At 38.9% G+C, this 25,763-nt stretch overlaps 1 protein-coding gene and 1 pseudogene across 1 annotated transcript; one reads left to right on the top strand and one right to left on the bottom strand.

Annotated features, from left to right (window-relative positions):
* The first annotated feature begins 8,774 nt into the window (after positions 1–8,774).
* LOC128018503 (complement component C7-like) lies at positions 8,775–17,412 on the top strand (annotated as a pseudogene).
* A 7-nt stretch (positions 17,413–17,419) lies between these two features.
* On the bottom strand, positions 17,420–25,334 carry LOC128018502 (regulator of G-protein signaling 7-binding protein A-like). Its single transcript, XM_052604052.1, has 6 exons — positions 24,688–25,334; positions 22,487–22,653; positions 19,904–20,034; positions 19,486–19,630; positions 19,326–19,396; positions 17,420–18,378 (listed from the first exon to the last, which is right to left on the bottom strand). Exons 1-6 carry the CDS (start codon positions 24,826–24,828, stop codon positions 18,287–18,289), a joined length of 747 nt encoding a protein of 248 aa, XP_052460012.1. The 5' UTR covers positions 24,829–25,334; the 3' UTR covers positions 17,420–18,286.
* Positions 25,335–25,763: the final 429 nt, after the last annotated feature.

Below are 25,763 nucleotides of genomic sequence, written 5' to 3'. Positions count from 1 at the left end.
AGGGTTGCCGAAAAACTGTCGTGGGACAGGAGGTAGGAAGACTGGATATATATACGCGTGCGTGCTAAAAGATGATTAGCTAAACGAGATGCACCTGTACCAAATTGGATGATTATCTGATCGTGCTTCTCCCGAACTTTGTTAATAAAACCACATTTCACGAGTTCACCCTTACATCTAATCTGAAGGCAAATAGTAGGCATATTTTGGCGTGCTGTCCTGGGGGAGGGGTCCGGGCCCGGAGCATAGCCCGAACCCAAATAACTCCCCAAAAGAAGCTTAAAGCCATAGGACAGCAGCCAGAGAGATAAAATTTAGTTGCCCCCCAAAATATGCGTGTTGGGAAGAAAATGCAGAGCAACCTGGAGAGCCCGTGCAGTGTTCGACGAGAGCTGCGGCTCGCAACGTCTTACCAGCGAGCCCTCCATGCCGCTTATGGGAGGAGCACAATGCCAGATATCAAGAAATGAGGGACTCTTGCTGCCTCCGAAGGGAGCTGCGGCTCTGCTGCACCGGAAGGGAGAGTCCCTCTTGCGGCTGAGTACGAGGCGCGGTTTGTTGCATCTGATGGAGGGCTCTCACTGCGACTGAAGGGAGCCAGCGACTGTATCCCATCGGGAGGGAGATCCCTGGCCGCCATAGAGTATGCAACATAACTCGGACGGGGGGTTCACACTGCGACCGAAGGGAGCCGTGGGTCTGCTGCACCAGAAGGGAGAGCCCCGTCAGATGCTAAATAGGCAATGAGATTCGAGCCGCGGTTTGGCGCGTCGGATGAAGGGCTCCTAATGCAACCGAAGGGAGCCAGCGGCTGTACCCCATCGGGAGGGAGATCCCTAGCCATCGTGGAGCATGCAACATAACTCAGATGGGGGGTTCACACTGCGACCGAAGGGAGCTGTGGGTCTGCTGCACCGGAAGAGGAGCCCTAGTCCGATGCTGAGAAGGCAAAGAGACGCGACTGTTGGAGGGACTCCCGCTGCATCCGAAGGGAGCTGCGGCTCTGCTGCACCGGAAGGGGGAGTCCCCCATTGCGGGTTTATGGAGGCACGGTTTTTTGCCTCTGAGGGTTCTCCCAGCCTCCGTAGGGGGTTCGCAACTCTGCAGCAGGAGTGCTGCCCCGGAGGGGAGAGCCCTGATTGACGCTAACTAGAATACGACTGTTGGAGGGACTTTTGCTGCGTCCGGAGGGAGCTGCGGCTCTGCTGCACCGGAAAGGCGAGTCCCCCTTGCGATGCGAGGCATGGCTTGATGCGTCTGATGGAGGGCTCTCACTGCGACCGAAGGGAGCCAGCAGCTCTATTCCCCCGGGAGGGAGAACCCTATCCGCCCTTGAGCATGCAACATAACTCAGACGGGGGGTTCACCCTGCGACCGAAGGGAGCCGTGGGTCTGCTGCACCGGAAGGGAGAGCCCCATCAGATGCAGAATAGGCAAGAAGATTCGAGGAACGGTTTGATGCATCGGATGGAGGGCTCCTGCTGCGACCGAAGGGAGCCAGCGGCTGTGTTCCCCCGGGAGGGAGATCCCGGTCCGCCCTTGAGCATGCAACATAACTCAGACGGGGGGTTCACCCTGCGACCGAAGGGAGCCGTGGGTCTGCTGCACCGGTAGGGGAGCCCCGTCCGATACGGAGTAGGCAAGAAAACGCGACTGATGGAGGGACTCTCGCTGCGTCCGAAGGGAGCTGCGGCTCTGCTGCACCGGAAGGGAGAGTCCCCCTTGCGACTGTATAAGCGGCTTAATTTGATGCATCGGATGGAGGGCTGTCACAACGACCGAAGGGGGCCTGTGGCTCTGCTGCACCGGGAGGGATACCCCCATCTGCCGCTGAGCGCGCAGCGCAACTCAATGACAGATGAAAGGCTCACACTGCGACCGAAGGGAGCCACTGCCCAGCTGCACCGGAAGGGAGAGCCCTGTCCGATGCTGAAATAGGCAAGGAGATTGTAACGATGGCTGGAGGGCCCTTACTTTGGCCGAAGAAACGATAACTGAGAGGCTTCTATTATTCAAGTACACAACATGATTTAAGGAGGAATATATAAAATTTTTTTTTTTTTTTTTTTGGCCCCTTTTGAGCTGCTTAAGATTAGGGCTGAAACGATTCCTCGAGTAACGCGATTACAAAAATGATGTAGGCAAATTCCTCTGCTTCGAAGCCTCTTTTAATTTATTCTAAATCTCACGTCGGGTTCTTTCGCAATGAATTTTTTTTTTTTTTTTTTTTTTGAATGAATTAATCAAAATAGGTAATTGCACTTACATCCGATTCACGAATTAATATCTCTAAATATTAAGACGGAACAGTGTTTAAATGTAAATCCTGCATGTTCTGTGTGTCTCTGTTAATGAATGGAGCAGGAGCGCGACTTCCTTTTTCACACACACACTGAAGCGCGCATTACTCTCACGGTAATTTCTGCGTCTGCTGTCTCACTAAATGAGGACTTGAACACATGAACAACATCTCCAGAACTGCTCTGACAGTCAGTTCATGAGCATTTGACTTTAAGTAAAACTAGCGTCACATCACATACACAGAACTGAAAAGGTACGTCAACCCGACTAAATAAAGGTCCGGGGTCCTGACATTTTATCCTACCCATCAGATTTACTGTGCATGCGCACATCAGTATAATTAAGCAACAACACATTTTGTTACTCGATTAATTTTTTTTTTTTTTTTTTTTTTTTTTTTAAACCAGAGTCGTTGATGAAATGAGGGTCCATCGTGAATTTAGATTGGGCGTTCCGGAGTTAGACAAAAGCGAGCCTGATGAGGTTGAATTGGAGAATGGACATAAAATATATATTTTTATTTATTTATTTATTTATTTATTTATTTTTTAGGCTCTTGCGGCAGCGAGAATTGCGGCAGTAGGGAAGGATGGAAAGGGCTCCTGCGGGAGCAGACACTGCTATGGCAGTGGTGAAATATAGGTAGAGGCTCCTGCGGGAGCAGACACTGCTGCGGCAGTGGTGAAATATAGGTAGAGGCTCCTGCGGGAGCAGACACTGCTGCGGCAGTGGTGAAATATAGGTAGAGGCTCCTGCGGAAGCGGAGACTGCTGCGGCAGTGAGGAAAAAACAGAAAAGGCTCCTGCAGGAGCGGACAATACTGCGGCGGTGGGGAGATATAGAGAAGGCTCCTGCGGGAGCGGACAATGCAGCGGCGGTGGGGAGATAAAGAGAAAGCTCCTGCGGAAGGATGGCTGAAGTGAGGATTGACCATTACAGATAGATAGGGCATGTTAGGAGAGTTAGCTATGGTAGATTAGGAGTTTTAGTGAAAGGGGATGAGCTGGCGTTAGAGGGGTTGGCTGAAGAGGGTTCGAGATAGATATATAAATAAATAAAATAATCGGCCTGACCAATAATAGGTCTTGGTACCCTCTGCCTTCTGGCAAATCTGGAGCTGGAGGCCACTGAACAGAAAAATGGTTAGTAGCATGAGGGAGCGGAAGAGTTGAGGGCGCGTTTACGAATGGAGGCGGCCTCACGTTTGCTTCAGCTGCTGTAGCTGTGGGTCGTGGGAAGGGGCTGGGGTGTGTGATGTCTTGAAGAACCTGTGTAGCCTGCACTGCTAGCAGAAGTAACAGGATGGAAATACTGAGATGTGCAGGCCCGTGTTGCAAGTAAAAGTAGCTTCATGCTTGCTTTGGCTGCTGTAGTTGTTGGCTGATTTGACAATTGCTCAAACCTTGTCTGAATTAATACAGTCCTGTTGGAAAAGCATCTTTTCCTCTTGTTTTGGCCTTCGGGCCCTTTTAAACAGCCTCCGGAGCAGATAAATTTGGGATGCTGTTTTCCTGTTGTAGTATGGACTGTGAAAATAGAGGCTTTGAAACAATGTAGCATGTTTAGTTTTATAAACCATTGTACCAATAGACATGTCTATAGCAGTAACGTTAATTGCAGTAATTCAAATTCAAGCCGTTTCTAAAGACATTTACTTTGCATGCTTTTCATATAACAGTCCTAAAAAGACGATAGAAAATTTACTCACACTTGTTGTTCTGCAGCCAAACACGAGGCAGTAGCGTGAAAAATTCTGAATAATCATGCCAGTAAATGGTGAAATAGGTCCCTAAATAATTGATCCTGCCGGAATAATTGCATGAAACTTATGTCTGTATCATCTCAGTGAGGTTTAAACATGCACAGTAAAGCAAATGTAATGTCTTTAGACATTTCGGTGTGGATGACAACTCTGCAAAAAGCCTTTGCTTCGTGGTTAAAAAGTGGCATCGTCATCGGACAGAGTTAAGTCATAACGCCGTTTAACAAATTTTGGCGTCTTCATAAGCGCATTCTATATATAACGTCTATTTAAATTGTTCAGATGAGCAAATCACGAGGTTTTCTTGCATGATTAGCATTTTAATTGTTTGGTCAGACGGTGCATATATTGATCTATATATTCACGTTCATAAATCGGGGATTAAACGTGGAATTTATCTTTTGTATGCTAAATATGTAAACAATATGTGCACAGTACCTATAACTGCGCTTTGCATTTTGCAAGATTGACATGCTAAATGGCTAACTGACCCGGTTTACTCTCATCTTAACAAAATTGATAAGAGTTCCTTGCGTTTACGAACGACATGTATCCGTTTAATCAACTCGACATGTATAACGTTACCGGTTTAGTCCTTTCGTTCACGAATGAGAGCTCTCGATCTCTGAGACTCATATGAAACTCGCTCATTGTGGATGACAACTCTGAAAAATTCTTCATGAATGAGTGTAAACCGAGAACGATTCGAAAAAACGATTCTTTCACGAACGACATGCCACTACAACAACGCACGGTCTTCGCCGCTAGTGGAGGCAGCATCGAACTGCGACACGGCAGAAAAAGCGAGAGAGGTTTACTGCGGGGAGAACTGGAGCACGGCTGCGATCCAGCATTATAATAGAGCCCGGTCCTGGCGAGAAAATCGTGTTGCCGAGTGAGGCGAGCTCAAGGATTTGCACGAGCTTTTGGCCACAACGTGTGGCTTGGCGAGAAGAGCAGCTGACCGATGACGCTTGTTGGTGTTCGGCGGATAGATATCTTCGTCGGAAGGAAGATTGGGCCTGTGATAAGATGACGGACAGCGCGAACCGAATGCTGACAGAGCGAACCGAATGCTGACAGACGGTCTATGCCGAAAAACTGTCGTGGGACAGGAGGTAGGAAGACTGGATATATATACGCGTGCGTGCTAAAAGATGATTAGCTAAACGAGATGCACCTGTACCAAATTGGATGATTATCTGATCGTGCTTCTCCCGAACTTTGTTAATAAAACCACATTTAGCTTAGACTTTAGCTGCAACACAAAGATGTTTGGTTTCACACAACACAGTGATATCTGTAAGGGTATGTGGATATTTTACTATGTGTATTCTAAAAGAATCACCTAAAGCTGCTTTAAGTTAGCTAAAAATGTGATTATAGAAAATGTTAGAATTAGTGCAACTGTTGTTTTCTGATGGGCTGGGGAGGAAGCTTGAGCTTTGACAGTAATTAAACTACTTAATCAGGAATAATCGCTGATTTCCAGTTCTAGATGTATATCATTCTAGAGAAATGTTTCTCTTGGGCATAAATAAAAACCTGTTGTGGGAGGCAATTATGATATAATCATTAGTCAGTTTCCGTTTCTGATTAAGAGTGGACATCGTCTGACTGGCTCTTTTTCCTGCCAGCTCAATCTATTCGTGTTTGACAGTTGCCTGCAGTGATATTAAAAATGATACTCGGATTGCCAAATAAGGTTGGGCATAAACCTCACATTCACAGTCCACAGTGTAATTACGAGCAGCATGGCACCATTTTTAAAAGCAGTACTGGCATAAGATAAGAGTTTCCCTAATGCCAGCATGCTTTCAGATAGCCAGCTGAACAAAATTAGAACATCCTAGTTTGACAGCATCCATTTACAACTCATATTGAGACATGTAAATAATGTAAAAAATAACTGTATAAATAACCTTTTTCACCTTTTAATGATGTTAACAATTTACATAATACTGAATATTGTTGCGTGTATCACAATTCAAAGCAGTTAAGTTGCTAGTGTTGTATAATCTATTGTTTTTTCAAACTGTCAGACATTGCAAATCTTGACTGTGAGATTTACTCTAAGCTGGATTCTTAGGTTTTGTGTCATCAGAAACACAAACCGAATAAACAAATGCTCCTTTCTAGTCCCATTACAAAGCACTCAAGAAAAGTGGATGAAGATACCATTCAATATTACTTGATGTTTCCATTATCACATCAGTTTTTAAAAGACTCTCATAAACATACTCGCTGATGCACATATTATTGCATTTTAACATAACTGTTTTCTGTTTTCTAGTACTGTATATATTTTTAAGAAAAAATTTAGTACAACGGTTGAATATTTTTTGGAAAACAGAATTTTCAGAATCCTTGTAGAGTTCAAAAGAACAGCATTTACTTGAAATAGAAACCTTTTGTAACATTATAAATATATTTACATTTCTTTTGATCAGTTTAAAGGGGTCACTTGATGCGATTTCAATGTTTCCTTTCTCTTTGGACTGTTACAAGCTCTTGGTGCATAAAGAAGATCTGTAAAGTTGCAAAGACTGAACTCTCAAATCCAAAGAGATATTCTTTTTCAAAATTAAGACTCTGTCATGCCCCCCTAAAATGCCACGTTCAAACACATGTCTACAATATGTGAAATATTTGTGTAATGCCCCCAAATGTTCATGCAAAGAAAGCAGGCATGTGTTCGACTAATCACAATGCCCTGGATCAGTTGGCCAATCAGTGCAGACCGCATTTATGGAAGGAGGGATTTTGCGAGAGGCAAATATATTATTAAAAATAATGTGTTTTTTTAACATTAAAGTATGTCTACATATTCTGTTACACCAAATACACAAAATAATGTTCTTTAATAAATAAAATCATATGACCCCTTTAATAGATCCTTGCTGAAAAAAAATCTTACCTGAAACTTTTGAATGAATTTTGAGTATATAGTATGTATTCTACATCTAGTGTTTCCATGTGTCATCTAGCAAACTAAATGGGGTCCTCGACTCCACTGGAAATGGAATTCTAAATCTAATTGGAACCAGGGAAGTTTTCTTTTTGAAAAAAAAATAATAATAAATTCCATATTCCTACTTTTTGTGTCGCTGAAGTTATGGGACTCTTTGTACAACCTGTCAGATGTTCTTCCAGTGATGCTCAAGATGCTCTATGGATCATCTCAAATCACGCTGGAGAACATGATCGTCAAGTTTTAAACGAACTACAGTATGAGTACTGCTGTCATTAAATTTAAAGGAGCGATACATGAAGTACTTACATGCTCTGTGCATTTAAATGTTAAATAATATTAAACGTATATATTTTGGTTTGTGTCGAAACATGCAAGAAAGCACTGTGTGACCATGACTCTGACATGAATTTATGATGCATTACCTGCCTGCTGAACATGTTGTGAATAACAGCTTGCTGTTGAGGGGCTCGCTGAGAAACTCAATTACCTTTTAATTATGCAAATGAGATCCTCAGAGAAACTGTGGATTCTGAGGTCTAAGAAGCGAAAAAAAGCATGGCAATTAACCCCTGACACAGAGACAATATAAGGCATTATTATACACAAAGGCGATCTGCTGGGAAGGTGCTGTCGTTCTCTTAGGAGATACTACATCAGGAGATTTTTTTTTAAATACAGTGACCTTTCCAGTAAACAAGACGTATGTAACCTAAAAGAGGCTATATTTTAAATAATCCACATTTGAAGCTTCTTAAAAGGGATAGTTCACCCAAAAATGAAACATTTTCTGTAAATGTACTCACCCTTCGTCTGACCAGATTTGGAGAAATCTAGCATCACATCACTTGCTCAACAATGGATCCTCCACAGTAAGTGGATGCTGTCAGAATGAGAATTCAACAAGCTGACGAAAACAACACAATAATCCACAAGTAATCCACATGACTCCACTAAATCATTTAACCTTTTCTGAAGCGAAAAGCTGCAGTATTGGAAGAAACTAGTCCATTAAGGAATTTTTTTAATTTCAGGAGAGAAATATGCATAGATTAAGAACCATTTAAAAGTGAATCTTTTCACTGGAAGAAGTGCTATTATGGTTTAAGGACTGGAATTTTAACCAGAAGCAAGGGTTTATAGTTAAAACAACTTAATTTAACAACTTTTTTTTTTTTTTTACAAACACGCAGATTTTCACCTCACAGAGCATTGCAAGTACATTACATGTCAAATTATTCTGTTAACCCTAATGAGAGTTAGGTAACATGTAGTTGTAAAGTTACTTATAGGTAGTACAATGTCTAAACTAAACTATCTAAATAAATCGTAAGAACAAACTCTTCTACATCTGTGATGGCCTGAGTATGAGTAATTTTCATTCTTTTATTCACTATTCTTTTAATGTTGCAGAATTGGATGAAAAGAAATGGTGCTTTGTCTCCATCAAGTGTTTATTGTGTTTACCTACCTGACAGAGAATCAAATGTAGATGTCTAATTCTCATTAGATGCATGACAGCTACCTAAGCAAACATGATTTTATCTGTCTATTTACTCAAATGGACATCCATAACTGACCGTTTAATTCTCAGCGTGCGCCTTAAATCCTCTAGAGCCATTAGAGAGAGTTATGTGCTCTTTCGATCCCCTGAGTCTCGCTCACATTCCAGTGAAATGAGGATTGTGCTGTTACATGCATTTTTTTTTGGCAGAGAAATGATCATTTCCCGCTTAAGACTTGTTGTTGCGAGATAAAACAGGAACTGGGAGTGTTTCCTGTAGCTGCACACAGTAAAGACAGTTTGGAGAGAATCTGTATGTTGCTTAGGATTATTACAATGAAGGTAAGCGTTAATATACACATTCCTGCATAATTTAAAGGGACCACTACAAATATACTTTTAAAGCACGATGCTGTACACTGACACAAATGATGAACTCCAGTAAACTGTCAAGATTAATGCAATATTGATAAAATGTATTTTTTTCCCCACAACTGCTAACATGGTGTTATTAGGAGAACTGTTTTTCATTTTAACTTTGTTTTTAGTGTGTGTCCCTGCATGAAGTATTTCTTGTCTCTCTGTTGTCTTCAGCAGCAGTTATACAGTAAGTAACTAAAACTACTTTGCAGCAATATGTACTTTATTTCCTAACGCTTTATGAGCAATAACTGTAAATAATAACTAAATAACTGAAAATCTATCTATCTATCTATCTATCTATCTATCTATCTGTCTGTCTGTCTGTCTGTCTGTCTGTCTGTCTGTCTGTCTGTCTAGCTTGAATACAAAATGTATGGCTTGAATGCAATGTAAAATGTTTATATGCATGGCAGTTTTAATGTGATAGAACATACAATATTCATAGATCGTGGCCCAAAAAAGTATAATGCCATTGCATTGTATAACAACATAAAATGTGAAACCAAACATTTAATTGAATTAGGAGATGAATCTATAGATTTTAATTTTTATTTGAATACTTTGTGGTATTTTCATATTGTAGTAAACTCTAATGTATACTGAATACTGTACGTAATATACTCCAATAGGACACCTGGGTGAAGGCAGTGAAGTCAGTGAAGTCAGTGAAGTTAGTTCTGCGAAAAGCTCAAAAAGTCATTTGTTTGCAGATGCCAGTTTGATATTCTGTTATTTAATGTTTTGTGGCCAGAGTACATATATACAGTAGCATATTTTGTAATTCTGATGACATATTTTTAATGAGCTTGCTTCTGAATCAGTGCAGTGTCAGTGAGGTCCATCCGGTCTGTGTCTGAACCTGTGCACTGCAAGTGGGGACCCTGGTCCCCTGAAAGCTGGTCTGCCTGTGATGGCTGCTCCAAAACGCAGGTGAGACTAGTGTTTTGTTTCTGAACTGTTCTTAGACATGCATCACTAACAATGTACATCTATCTTACACTAAATAATTGCTTGCTGTCTAGTATGCTGTATAAATTTCCGTAAATGTAGTTGCGGTATCTGTATACTGACATATGTGGACATTACAGACACAGACCCGCTCCATTGCAGTCTACTCTCAGTTTGGGGGTCAGCCTTGCACTGGGAGCTCAACCCGCACACAATCATGCATTTCAGCTCAGGTCTGTCCTCTAGAGGAGGGTTGTGGAGACCGTTTTCGCTGTCAGTCAGGTACTTCTTTTGTTATGAAACTTATTTGAACGTCTTTAAAACGTAAAAAGAGTTTTAAGTTGAATGATGATTATTTTTCTCTGAAGGGAAATGTATCAGTCAGTCTCTGGTATGCAATGGAGAGGAAGACTGTGAAGACGGCTCAGATGAGTGGAAATGTGACAGTGAAGTGATCTGTGACCTGCAAAAACCTCCACCGAATGTAGAGCTCACTGGTCACGGGTAACTTAATGATATCTCATTTCATTTCAATAATACATTCACAGACAGATCACTAAAGCCACTATGATTGTGAATGTTTGCACTAAAGGTTTGATGCATTGAGGAAAGAGGCAAGAGGAACAGTTATCAACACCAAAAGCTTTGGAGGTCTGTGTAGAAAGACCTTCAGTGGAGACCACAGGGACCTATACAGACTTCCCCAAAGTGTCCTCAGATACACTTTCCAGGTCCTTTAAATTTCACAGTTTACTAGATTAAGATAAATAAGACTTATGAAATACACAAAGCAGAACACGTCACCAGTGCAAGAGCAGAATCTGGGAGACTTTCTATTCAGTTTTATCTCAGTTTCTGCATTTGTTTTTGCCAGGCCACAGCAAAAAATGATTTTTCAGATGAATCCTATGACAGCTCTTGGCATTACCTTACTCACATTGAAAAACATTCAAGAACATCCGGCACAGCTTATGGGCATGACGATTATGTCTTCCATAACGAACTGTTCCAGTCTCAGGTACCGTATGCTACAACATATTCACTATATAATATTGATATCACTATATAATATTGAATATTGAAGTCATTATTAAAATACATTTTAACTCCGGGTTAACATAATATTTGACTCTGTGTATGAGGTTAACACTGTTGGTTGCAGATGTGACTTAATGCATTAGGTTATGGTAACAAATTATTATTCTTATTTTTTATGTTAAATGTTAAAATGGGGATTTAGGCATTCATTTTAGGATAACTGTATCGCAATCTCTGAATTTTCTGTTGCTTAAAAAAAAAAAAAAATTGAAGTCATTGACAACATATGCCCAAATATTAAAATCTGAAACTTTGCTCTCCTTTCAGTCCAAAAATCTGCTTATCATGAAGAGTGATATGGATGTGGCCCAGTTCCAAAACCAGGCCCCAGAATATCTGCCACTTTCAGAAGAGTTCTGGAAAGCACTGCTGTCCTTACCGGTCACATATGATTATGCTGCCTATCGTAATGTGCTGGAGAGATTTGGGACCCACTACATTTCGGAGGGCTCTCTTGGGGGACAGTTTAGATTATTTATGATGGCCAGCCAAGATGTCATTAAAAAATTGCGTGAGTGGTCTGTATGTCACATTTTTGTTTCATTATTACATGAGAAGCTGTTGATGTTGTTTTTCATTCAAGGTCATTGCACTGTCTAACAGCTGTCTGTTTTCTCTTTTTACTTAGAAACTGTACAAAGAGACTATAAACATTGTGTCGAAACGTCCCATTCTATCCTGTTTTTCATCAGGTGGACCACAGTAAAATGCCGTGAAGAAACATTTAATGAGGCTCAACGATTTTGTAAGTCATTTAGAAAAAGAAAGCAAATTCAAACCATAAATGCTTAACTGAAGCTTTATTTTACTTTTGGGAGACAAAATTCTGCACGCTTATGCAATACTTTCATACTTGTTTCTGTATACAGGCAATGCACTGTATAATAATATTCTGTTTTGTGTTTCCCAATCAGATGAAAGCATACCAAAAAATGATATGACCACGAATATATACGGTGGAGCTCCTGCATTTATAGCAAAATTGTCAATGTTAAACAAAAACACACTAGTGGAGAATGGCAGGGCGTTCTCACAGTGGTCGGGTTCAGTGAAAGAGTATCCAAAAGTCATCAAACAAAAGGTTGGTTTGGAAAAGCAATGTTAATATATGGTTATTGTATGCAAATAAGGCTGTTATAATAAATAGTGTATGCTATTTGTACAAATAGTGTATGCTATGCTAATCATATAATAGAAACACATGCAATGATTTCATTCTAATATGAGAAACCATGTGTGAATTTCTGATCTGTGCAGCTCAGACCTCTTCATGAGCTGGTGAAAGAGGTCTCATGTGCGGGGGTGAAAAAGCATCATTTGAAGCACGCAATTGAGACTTACCTCAGCGAGAAACACTCATGTCACTGCAGAGAATGCAAGAACAACGGGCTGCGCATGCTTGACAATGACGTCTGTAAGTGTGTGTGTAAACCAGGCACCAAAGGCCAGGCGTGCGAGTATGGGACGCCGCAAGATGAACAGCCAGGTACAGATTAATCACTTAATTTAATATTGCATCGATCAGGGGTTTTCAAACTTTGTAAAGCCGCAGACCCCAAATTCCCAATCTAAAAAATGTAATTATTTAACGAGTTTGCAAATTTGAATAAATTCAAGTCAAGTTAAAACATACAAAGGGATAAACAAAAAAAAATGCTTAATCAATTATGGAAAGTCAGCTATGAAGAAAATTGCAATTCTTAATTATATTAAATTGTGATTTATCTAATGAATAAATGATACATTTATATTTGTATATATTTTATTTGGATTTCTAAATGTAAACTTTTCTTTTTATAATAATAATAACTAAAAACTTTATTTTTATAGTATGTTTCTCTTTTTTTGTGTATGATCTTGATTTATGATATGTGATTGGGTATGTAACATGCTCAGTTTATGTTTAAATCATTCACTTTAAGTGTGGCTTAAAGGGATACTCCACCCCAAAATGAAAATTTTGTCATTAATAACTTACCCCCAAGTTGTTCCAAACTCATAAAAGCTTTGTTCGTCTTTGAAACACAATTTAAGATATTTTGGATGAAAACCGGGAGGCTTGTGATTTTCCCATAGACTGCCAAGTAAAATACACTGTCAAGGTCCAGAAAAGTATGAAAAGCATCATCAGAATAGTCCATCTGCCGTCAGTGGTTCAACTTTAACATTATGAAGTGACGAGAATACTTTTTGTATGAGAAGAAAACTAAAATAATGACTTAGCGCCATTTTGGAAAACAACTGCTCAACGCAAAATGCGTACACTCTTCTGCGTCAGCAGCGCCACAAGGATACATTTTCTACATGAACTTACGCTTTGATTTGAAAGAAAGTAGCGCATCCTTGTGTTGTGGCTGACACAGAATAGGATACGCAGTTTGCGTTCAGCAGGTGTTTTCCAAAATGGCGCTACGGTGATGCGGGGAGAGACAGAGGAGACAAATTGTTGAATAAAGACGTTATTTTTATTTTCTTCTCGTACAAAAAGTTTTCTTGTCACTTCATAATGTTACAGTTTAATCACTGATGGCAGATGGAATATTCTGATGATGTCTTTCATACTTTTCTTGACCTTGACAGTGTATTTTACTTGGCAGTCTATGGGACAGTCACAACGGTCCCGGGATTCTTCCAAAATATCTGAAATTGTGTTCCGAAGTCGAACGAAGCTTTTACGGGTTTGGAACGACATGGGAGTAAGTGATTTATGACAAACTATAAATTCTGGGTTGGACTATCCCTTTAAGTATCCAAATATATTTTGTGGTCACTTTCTTGTTTTTGAGTGTCCAGTTCATGTCTTTTTATCTCAGGAGTGATTCACGGAGACTGGGCCTGTTGGTCTTCATGGAGCACCTGCAAGGAAGGTCAGAAAAGCCGGAGCCGCTCCTGCAGCCGTCCCGCTCCTTCAGGCGGCAGGGACTGTATTGGGAACGCTGTGGAGACAACAGTCTGCGATGATGTGCAGGAATTAGATTACCTACGGTGAGGAAAGGTCAAACGCCTCTTCAACAGTACAAAACTTAGTTCTGAAAGGCTGTAATAAGCTGTTCTTTACAAGTTGCTAGAGACCTAGAGAATGTTGCTGTGCAGCAATACTGCCACTATGTGGAAACCTGACTTATTGGTTTTGACCTATTTTCAGTTCAATGGAGCCTCACTGCTTTGAAAATTCTTTAACACCCAGGAAAAGTTGTAAAACACCCCCTTTCCTCGCTAATGGGTTTGTTTTGGTAAAAAATAATTTTATTAAATATTCTCCATTAAAATGTGATTGAATATTTTTTTTTTGAGACGTTACAATGTTTTTGTCTTCCCCTAATTGCAGTACCCCAAAGATGCATATCCAGTGGGCAGTAAGATTGAGTATGCATGCACTGAGGGCTTTCACCTGATTGGGGATCCTATAGCAGAATGTAAAGAAAATCTAGACTGGGGGCGACATCAAATAGAGTGCAAGAGTAAGTGAATATGACTTTTTAGAGCTGACATATACTGATGGTAGTACACTGTATATACCATGTCTTCATAAATTATTAATTAGTGAGGAACTTCTTTAGGATTATTTACATTTTATTTAAATATTAAATTATATAAACATAAATTTTTTGTAAGATATAGTTTGTGACATATATAATAACTGCTGTTTTAATTATTTAAATTATACATTTTAGAAAACAAGAAACCGTGTTTTTTAATACTATATAATATAAAACAAAATGCATATTTTACATATTTAATATTTTACATATTTAGTTTTTTTTTCAGTTATTGATTCATTATTAACTTTATAAATTAATTTTATTGCATCCCATAATATTTAACTTTTCCGAAAAATGAGGAACCATATATGTTTTATATGTTTTAAAATAAATGTTGCTTGCTGTCTGCAGAGACATTATGTGATCTACCTCAGCTTCCTCCAGATGTCACTGGAAGCCCGTGGAAGCTTACCTATAACATCGGTGAAGCTGTCTCACTTTCCTGCCCTGAAGGGAAAGTCAGAGAAGGTCCGGCTGAGATTCAGTGCAATGCTGGCCTTTCCTGGTCACCACAGCCAAAAGAAACCAGTTGTCTCACAGGTGGAAGTCAAATGTAGATACACACAAACATTGTAAAGAGTCAACCATTACAAGGTTGTTTGACAAATTTTGAAATGTAGTGATGCAAAGAATTAATGTAAGTAATTGTTTTTGAGTGTGAGTAAAATGTAAGTAAAGGTTCTTTGTTTTCCATTAGTTTTAAAGCCAACCGCTGTGCCATTGCAGTGCCAGCCATGGGAGAACCTGTCGAAGGACAAATGTGTCTGTAAAGTACCCCACGAGTGCAAGTATGTTCCTAGACAGGACAGGTATTTCTATATAGCCATAGAGCCAAAGGGTTGTGTGTTTCTCTCTTCTGCAGGTCTTCCCTGGAGATATGTGCCACTGATGTGAAGCGCGGTCGGGCACGGACAATGAGCCTGTGTAAAGTACAGGCTATGCGCTGTCTGGGAAATCAGTACACTCTTGCTGAAGACAGTGCCTGCCAGTGGCCACATCGCTCATCCACTGCCTGTCCAGACTGCACGCTCTGGGAGATGTGTGACGGTGAGGGATTATAAAATAATAGCACACATCCCCTTGTGAAAAAGAAGTACGCTTTAGCTGACTTTTAAAAACAGTACTTAACAAGGAAATAATATACTTAAGTGCAAACTGAATGTAATGTTTTCAGACAATTAATTGCATATTAATTGCAATTAAATTAAAATACATTATAGTTTAAATTTAGATTAAAACTTTTTTTATTATATTAAATATAAATCTTTATATGTAATTTCAGAACTACTCCTGTTTTTAAAAATATCAATTAGACTTCTTTTTCACATTGGTCATTTTGTAATAAGTAAATCTGAGTGTCAAGACATTTTGACATGTTTTTTGATTTATATTGACATTTTGAAGTGATTAACACCGACTTGACTTTCAACAAAATTTGCACCTTCTGTTTTAAAACACAAAGTACATGCTTTCATACCCAAACATGAATGTACGACAATGTTTTAATGTTGTGAAACAAATCGTGGAAGTCTCTTCAAATAACGCTAACCACAGAAATCAAAAACTGCTTTTTAAGGAATCCATTGGCTTGAAATTGTAAATTGCTAATGTATTTTTGAAGCTGATTAGAAAAGAGCTATGTACAGATTGAAAATGTCGCAACTAGTCAATATTCAGGAATGCTTGGTTGTAACAATTGTGTCATTGTAGAGCAAACGAACAGCTGCCGTTGCAAGACAAGTGAGGAATGCTCATCCCAGGATGCCTGGATCCATGTGTGCGTGCAGCAGGAAGGAGCGTCTGCACCAGTGACAATGACAGAATGTGAGGCGGCTGTGAGGAAATGCAGAGGAGAGGCTCTCAAGGTTGTCAGCATTCAACCCTGTCAGTCATAATCTCAGAGCCTCGCTTACATATTAAAGTGTAACAATTTATGATGAACCCTGAGAAGGATTCCTGCAACAGTTTTCTTAGGTTTGCAGAGGATTCATTAAAAAATAACAACCTCTGTAACTGCCTTTAGTAAGAGAAGTAAAATAACTTATTTCAGGCATTTAACCAAAAAGAAAAAAAAAACTTTTTCGGCCTACAAAAATACATTATCCCCTCTAAAAAGCAGTATAGCGCAGGATGTCATTTATATTTTTGGTTTGTTTTCCTGGAAGAGAAGGAACAAGTGTATCTGCTGATTTTTTTTTTTTTTATCAGTTACAGAAAAAAAAGAAAAAAAAAAGCTAAACTATCTGTCTTTGCCTTCCTTGACATTTTGGTCAACCTAAAAACCAGCAAAAACTTTTAAAAAAGCACACATTAAACCAAACTGGCTGTGTATTCTTGTCAACCTGTTCTGGACTTCCACTGGACTGAAAGGATCGTATTGAGCCAGCTCCAGACGTCCTGCCAAACTCCTGACAGCCAGCCCAGATTCCGCCAAAAGCTTGTCCAGCGTCAACATTGCAGCCAAATAATTAACCTGAAAACCATGTCTGTTCCTGTAAATGCTTTTTTTTTTTTTTTATCATTACTGCTTCAGCATTGTTGCGAGAAAGTAAAAGGGTAGGCACTGCTGCCAGGTGCAAATTTCACACCCTCCCTATTAATGTGCAAACAAATCCAATTACCCAAAACTGACTGAGATCCAAACGTGATATATTTAATGGGAGATGCTGAAATGGGAGAAATAGGGTGCATATCAGACGGTTTATATTGTTTCCTACTGAAAATCGGACTAATCTGAGTTTCTCTGAAAAGAGGGTAATATCTATTGATACTGACTTTTATTATTCTACAGATATAATTTCTGTAATTTTCTTATGGTGTTTTGTATGTTAAATAAAACACAATTCTTAATATAAGACACAAACTTCCAGTTTTGTTAAATCATTATAAAAAGGTTTATTATGAATGTAAAACGACACTGCGTTTTTTCATAGACACTACAGTATCTTCACCATGCCTGACACATTTAGAACTGTTATTAATAAGCAAGACCCATGCTGAGTCCCTCCAATCTGGACTTATATCACACCAGATGGATAGACATGTCACCGTTTACTGACTATCTCTTTAAAGGAATCACAGTTTTGGAAAATATTTCAGATCGCTTTTACAGTGCGTTTACATTGTATATCTCTAAAATTCCCATTTATAGATATATTCTTTATTTACAAAGGCTTCTTCAGGTATTGTATACTCCTAAAGGCTGAAACGAAAAGGGGGAATAAAAGTTACAGGATTTCGGTTTATGGAAGACTAAATAATACTGTAGTAAAAATATTGTAACAGCAAAAAATACAAATAAAATCAGATCAAACCGACAGATATCACATTCACTCGTATTGTGCAGTATTTTTTTTTAAAGCATCATAAATGTTTAGCATCATAACCTCTGCACTCTCAGTACAACACCTGTCTTGACAAAAAGCACATAATATGAATCGTGTGGACAAACATAGCAATATTCATACTACAAACCATTTTCTTTACTAAGCATAATGTCGACAAACATTCAGTTAAAAATGAAAATCTGTCATACTGATCAAATATTATATAGTGTTTGTATGACTACTGATGTTACACAGATATTACTATTTATTCTCATAGCAGTAGGAAATTGGACAGAACTCACTAAAAGAAAGCTCTGGTTTGGGAAATGGCAGTAGTACGGTTGATTGGTGAGTGTCACACATTGTGAGGGAACGCAGTCATTTGTGACTGGATTTTGGGAGAGACAGCTCTTAGCTAGACACCAGACAACAGAGGCCAAAGAAACGCCGCTTTCTTTGCCGGACCAAGGGGTATGGCGTCAGATTCAACAAACTGCTGTCATCTGTGGTGACACAAAAACAGATCATTGTAAAACAGCAGCAACCATTAAGAAATCAGCTGTCCTTTAGTTGGCCAATATATACATTTAATAAAACATTCTTTTTAATTCAACATTCAATAATTTGTTACCATCTAGGAAGCATTAGCTCCAATTTGCAAATCAAAATTTGGAATAAAATAAAAATATTGCTGAAGTCCGAAATTTCTAAATTGGAAATTAAAAAATAAGGTGGCCACTTGGGACATATGGACAATAACTGCATTATTATTATTTTTATTATTTTCTGGCAAAATAAGTATAAGATCATCTTTAATTCTAAGTGAATCTTAAATATATCGCCATTCAAAAGTTTGGGGTTAGTATGATTTTTAAAAGAAATTGATACATTTATTCAGAAAGGACTATAAAAACATTTACAGTGTTACAAAATATCCAAATAGGGGTAAGACAAATTCTGTTCTTTTAAACCTTCTATAAATCAAAGTGAAAAATGTCAAGGTTTCCACAAAAACTTTAAGCAGCTGTTTATAACATCGATAATAATCAGAAATATCAGCAAATCAGAATATTAGAATGATTTCTGAAGGATCATGTGACACTGAAGACTGGAGTAATATTTGCTGAAAATTCAGCTTTACCATTACAGGAATAAATTACATTTTACAATATATTAAAATAGACAACTTTAAATATATACACTATTTTACAATGTTACTGTTCTACTGTATTTTTGCGCAAATTAATGCAGCCTCGGTGTGCATAACATTTTTTTTTTTTTTTTTTTTTACAAAAAATCGTATAGCCCCAGACATCTGAACGGTAGTACACATTAACAATTTGAGACCTTGACTGTGCTGAAAGACTTGTTTTATGCCCATTGTATGTAAGTTTTCAGTAAATATGTCAGTAAAATTTGCTAAAATATTCCGAATGCCGAGTGATACTACCTTGGTTTTTCAGCGGTAAAGGCATGGTCTCCCTGAGTTTGCTTAGCAGGTTTTTCATTTCTGTCATGTCCCTAGAACATTGAGGAATCGTTTCAGAGTCAAACTGTCAGTTTCATGGTAAAAGAAATGGAGATCCTGTTCAGCAGCTCAGACTATTCACCTCTCGATGTTCTCAATGTCTGTGGCCACCAGGGAGTATGTCTGCGGACAGTCCGGAAGAGTGGAGGACGTGTCTTCCAGGATTGGGATGTCAGAGCTGTCCTCCTTCTTATTGTCAACCTTTGCAGCTCGTGAATAATGTTTTGCTGGAACAGATAAAGTGAGACATAAACATTTCAAGGTTTGACCCCAGGGCAACAAGTCAACCTGCTCCAAGAGCATCTGTATTTACATCCATGTTTCTGATGATGAAGCTCAAATCAGATACAAAACACAGAAACTATCAGCGTCAACTCCTGCAAACATTAAGCCACTAGAAGACTCTACAGTTGGACAAGCCAGGCTTCATCGATATCAGTTTCCTGTCGCTGGTGTGGCTGTTTCCTGCCGAGAGCCCTGGGGCGCCCTAACAGCATTACCTTTTCTGTGGAGCTGCAGGGATCCCAGTAGACACACAGACTTCAGCATCTCCGTCAGGTACATTTCCAGACAGCACTGCAGCTGGATAAAGAGGCGGCAGATCTCCGGATGTATTTCTCCATCTTCTGGCCTGTGAAAAAAGCATCAATAATGCATCTGAGATCTAGATTCTGCAGAGTTCTGGCCTCGAGCCATGCACTTCAACCTGTCTAATCTCTCACAAGTTACATTTTACTGCATTCCTATGCCACGCAGTCCACAAAAAGTGACCAATGATGAAAGTCATAGGTCTGAGACACATTGTATGCCATGCTGGGCAATACAGCTAAAGCATTTACTGCATAACTTGATATTTTTCAGCCTTCTGATGATATTCAATTTGCGTGTATTTATTGTTTGCACTGAAATTGCTTAACAGTTTATTTTTCAAATCTGTATGACCATCAGTTTAATATTTTTTAAATGTGAAGCAGACTAATTGCAAATTGAGTTTTGAGCTGATGTCTGGAAACAGAAGTACAACAACTCGCCAGTTCCAATGCAATTTTATACTTTTAAAACATCAGTCTTGATGGTTTAAAAGGACTGTGTAACTAATAAAAATACTACACGCCTGTAATTACTGCTCTGTAATTCCCAGGTGTAATGCTGTGGCATGGTGGATACTTTATTTTTCTGTTCTTTAATTACTTGGTAACAGAGAGACGCACCAAATGTAGGCATTAAAGATAAGCATGTAAAGCAAGGCCATAACCATGCCTTGGCCATTCTTTGATTATTTCTAGTTTCTAAAGTAATCATTTTGAATTACTCGCAAATTATATTTTAAAATATGCACATATTTGTATGCTGTCGAAAATCCAAAACATGTCTTGTCTCATCACATTCAGTTCAGAATTACACGAATCACATGAATGATACCTTATTTTGATTCAATCTGAGCAAAACGAGTAGTTTGCATGACTGTCAATCATTTAACATGTCTAACTGCTGTCAGATATTAAATTGTTTGTTACTTCCATCTTACCTTGCTTTCTTTCAACGTTAGAACTGAAGTTTGGTGCTGGAATTCACACTCGTTTTTTTGTGCACAGTAAACCTCGCCTTCTTTGATTTGATTGGCCATCTCAATCATTTTGACATTGACAAGAGCTGTCAGACCACTACAACAGACCAGCTTAACATGTCACTTTCTAAACCTTTTTATCATCCTAACAGCAAACAGAGTGGTGTGTAATCGAGTGCAGCAGAGCAATATTGGGCAGGACAATTTGAGAGCTATAGTAAAGATTTATAGTGTTCTTAGAATGAGAAATCGTGTCACAGATCTGTGATTTATGGTAAATGCACAGCAGAAAGCATAATTTCCAGCTTAATCAATATCCATCTTGCTTTCAAAATATAGTGTATGGTAAGCCTGTCAGCACTAACTGATATTTATTATCTAAATGTTGCTGGGAAGGTGAAATTTTGTCAGCTTCATAATATATAACATGATTTCAACAGGGGACCCATGACCCCTAGCGGGGCCTCATGGGTACTGCAAGCTAATTATATCTTGACAAAAAAAAAAAAAAAAAAATTACATTGAAACAAAGCTAAAGCTAACGTTCAGCTTAATATCTCATTGACCCTCCCACATTAAAATGCACTGTTAACATGTAATATACATTATATATATATATATATATATATATATATATATATATATATATATATATATATATATATATATATATAAAGCTTTTCTTACTTCATACACAAAAAATGTGTACAATACTGACAAAATCTGATTTCTTGATGATTTGATACTTTATAGTAGTGATTTTATCATTTCAAAATTTAGAGAAAAGGTAGAAATTAATTACTAAAATGAGCCAATAAGTGCTCCTCTGCTGCTGTCTACTAGTTATAATTGTGATTTTATGTTTTTACTTTTTACATAAGTGTTTGTTTAACACAAAGTAGGCTATATTTTATATATAATCACCCCATTAAAAATAACATTCAAACTGGATCATCTTAGAGCTTTAAAGTGCTGGAAATAGTTGTGTGAAATATTTGAAAGTCATTGAAAAGTGCTTGATTTTCTCTCTCAAAAGGTTGTACAAACCCTGAAATGAATAATTGATTCATTCGACTATTTCTACCACAACAACATGGTTCCAGTTAGCGTTACCGCTTCTTGTTCCCTGACATATGTCAGCACTGTTTATAACAGATTTCTGTACATAATTTGAATGATTCTCGCTAGATCTCGCAGTAACCATATAATTGTGCTGCAAATTTAAACGCTTCTCATTGGATCTAGCAGCACTGTCGCATCTGTGCATTAACAGAGTCGCAAAATCAACTTTGCCTCCCGAGTAAAGCTGTTCTGAGCTCCGACAATTTTGCTGAAACGTAGCACAGTTTAGTTAAGTTTGCCGTTTGATGTCTCTCAAATACAACAGAAATGGAAGAGCTTATGAGATGGGCAACCGCTCACAAAAAAGAAACAATTTGGTTGCACATATACAGTATATATATAGGCTATATACATAAAGCAAGGGCTATATGCATGTACAGCACTATGTTTTTACCCTGATATTGCAGAAAGATTTTGATGTGCGGTCCGTGCCATCTCACAGCCTTTTGTGCGTGTCTTGTGCATTTCCGCACGCAGAGAAGGGCAATCAGCGGAAATCTCTCCAATAGAGATAACCAACTCCCTATAGAGGGCCACAAGTGTATTGAACTCCTGGACAACCTGATGGAAGAAATAAGAAACAAATGCAAACTGTGAAGATGTAGGGTTTACAATACCATTGTAACCTCAAATATCTATGAAGCAGATAAATGAAACGTGACAACACATTGATGAAATGACATGTATCTAACATGCCAAGAATTGGTTTTCATTCTGAACACTGAAACAACCTGACGATGTCACAAAGCTAAAAAAGACTATTAGTTGGAGAGCAGCGCCACAGACGCCAGATGCTCATGTCATTTTATCAATATCTGGTGAAAAGGGAACACACATAATGGTTAAGAAAAAAGAAAAATGTGTAGCCTGATTGCACTGTAAATCGTTTTGCATAAAAGCGTCTGCTAAATGCATAAATGTAAAAGGAAGTGTTTAATGGCAAGCTGATTAAACATAAATACCTTAATAATCTATTGTTAAATTCAACCCTCTACATTGCGAGTAAATCACTCACATATGCGACTAAATCTTCACTCTGGTGACTAAATGATGTCTAATATTAGCTACTGGCTAATAAATGATCAGATTTTACTCACCAGTGTTTGAGTTGGAGGCTAAGTATAAGTTTAGCACAGATATATTTTCACTCGCCGAACACTTTCTCTGACTGCGTGCTTCAGAGTTTCACTCTCTGTCAAGCGATCTGTGATATTTTTCAGTTCATCTCAATGGATGCGCAGCGCACCTGTGTTTGTGTATTTGGTGTACCTTGAACTCTAATGTGAAGGTGCAAGACCAGTGTCGCTTTCTCTCACATGCGCGAAGTGGACAGAAGTAATGCTCAAGTGGCAATCTCATTGGCTGGTGCTAACTTATTATCGTCCCTCTTTTGATTTCAGCAGATCAGTTCCCACAAACTGATACAACCTGATTAATATTCATGAGTCCAGCAGCTCGTTCATCCTTAGTGCATTTCGTTTTTTCCCTTTGTTTTTTCCCTTAATCACAAACAAAGCACCACCACCTGTCCTAAATTCATTTTAAATGTCTATGCATTCATGCATGGTTACCAAGTTAATTATAATTAATAAGTTCTATCATTAAATAATACTTGATTATCCAGATATCATATTATAATGGTTGACTGACTGATGTCAAGAGTGTACTTTCAGGTATTTTAAAAGCTGTGCCATTTAAAAAATATATACAGTATGTTTATGTGTGTAATATATATATAGTATATCAGTCTGGCGAGTAAACTAAAAAAATTACTAGCCAATGGTGATTCAATTGCCAAGGTATCCGTATTGATATTACTTGCATGTTTTATGTTTTTAATCACTCATAAGTAGTCTCACAATGACTGCTATGTCTTCTTTTTATTTAACTAGTAACTACTAATTACAAACACGTATTTATTTCAGTAATGAATAGCATATAGTCTATTCAGCCACTAGCACTTATTCACTCACTACTATATTGACAAGTAACTTTTCCACACACTGCATATTTTTGTCTATGAATCTTTTCCACACACTGCATATTTTTGTCTATTTTTTGTCTATGAATATAGGAATCTGGGGGTCAGGTGTCAACTACTGACTGGCCACAAGTTGCTTACAAATACTCCAGCACTTACTAGCAACACTAGAATAGTTACCAGCAACAATTGGAATACACATTAGTCATAAATGAACAGCTAAATCTGCACCACAGAATTAAATGTCAAAAATTCAAAGCAATTGGTCAATGTTAACATGGCTTGCCACATGCCTTCTGCCTGTTAATGGGGCACACAAGCCAGTGTGCGTTCCAAATGTGCTCGCAGTTTTAACTCAAAATGGAGCACTAACTCTCCATGCCATAATCTGCCAAATGAAACGTTTCTGAAAAATCAGCCCGAGAAAATGAAGCTGGAACTACTGCAAGTCACAGACCTCCAAGCCAGAATGATTTAAAACGTCCCTAGTGTCGCATTATACATTTAGGATGTTGGCACTTGCAGAACCCTGCGTGAATTTCAAATAATGCATGAACAATAAGCAGGATTCTGAGAGGAATAATGCCATGGGTCATGACGCAGGCTTTACGCACCATTCTGCAGTCCGCCACAGCGCGCAGAGCCTCGCTGCTCTCCCGGCGCTCCGACTCTCTGGACGGGGGTTTACTGCCGATCTGGAAAATGGTCCCGGCAGATCTGGGGCGGGTTTTGCGCCCATTCGGTGCAGAACTCATGCATACACATCAAGTGAAGAAACTGCCCTGATATAAAATGCTGATTGATTAATGCGCCGCAACTCGTTTGGTCAATTTCTTACTCAATTGATCGATCTGCCCGTGTCTTGCTCCTGGATTCTCTCCGCATTGCCACGATGCAGAAGCCGAGTCACCTTCATTCACTCCAGCAGAGAGCTGAAGTGTCCTTGCAGGGCTTCATCTTCTTCAGCAGAGAGAAGCGCGATAACAAAGAACCAGATGCAAACATTTCTTGATGCCCCGACGTCCTTCAACGAAGAAATACCAGCCGCCTTTAAACGGAACACCTCCCCGAGACAAATAATCGTTACTCGAAATAAACTAATAAGCGCCGCAAGTTGAAATGATAAACTCTACATGGCGTTTATTGAGAGTAGGTAGCGCTGTTCTAACCTTGATAGGTGCAGTTGCTTGAGGCATGACGTGGTTGAACACACTGCACTCTCATAGGATGAGAATACTAATGCCAAAGATTCACCAACTCCAGTGCGCTCACGGCTTCAAGTGTGTGCCACTAAAGGCAAGAAGTAAACATATAACAAGAGAAACCATATAGGCAGCTTAGATCTATCTAACCTGCTGGAATAAAAAAAAAAAAAAAAAATAGTAATCCAATTGCATGAATATGCCACAATGTTAAGACTCTTAAGAACTATTGATCAACTAGCAGTTAGCCAAGGGGTAGTCTTACTTTTCAATTCAAATTAGATCACTCTGCATTTTTGTAACTGATTTTAAAAAGTTATGACCAGTCTTTAATAAAACATTTTTTGATGACTAACTGTTTAATATAGTCCAAGCAGTGCTTTGCTGGTCTTTGTGTCTTGTCGGCCAACAAGTGCTAAGCATCTCTCGGGGAACTCCTTCAAGACTGTTGGAAGACCATTTCAGGTGAATGTTTTTATGCCTAGTTT

The sequence above is a fragment of the Carassius gibelio genome, chromosome A8 (assembly GCF_023724105.1).
Source record: "Carassius gibelio isolate Cgi1373 ecotype wild population from Czech Republic chromosome A8, carGib1.2-hapl.c, whole genome shotgun sequence".
Classification (NCBI taxonomy): Eukaryota; Metazoa; Chordata; class Actinopteri; order Cypriniformes; family Cyprinidae; genus Carassius; species Carassius gibelio.
Note: the sequence above shows the minus strand (reverse complement) of the source record. Positions and strands in the feature narration are given on the sequence as shown.

Excerpts from the sequence above, each read along its gene's own strand:
- LOC128018502 (XM_052604052.1), bottom strand. The coding sequence starts at position 24,828 with ATGAGTTCTGCACCGAATGGGCGCAAAACCCGCCCCAGATCTGCCGGG. Across the intron at positions 20,035-22,486 it reads AATCTTTCTGCAATATCAGG|GCCAGAAGATGGAGAAATAC; the intron begins GTAAAAACATAG and ends CTTTTTTCACAG. Across the intron at positions 19,397-19,485 it reads GACATTGAGAACATCGAGAG|GGACATGACAGAAATGAAAA; the intron begins GTGAATAGTCTG and ends TCAATGTTCTAG.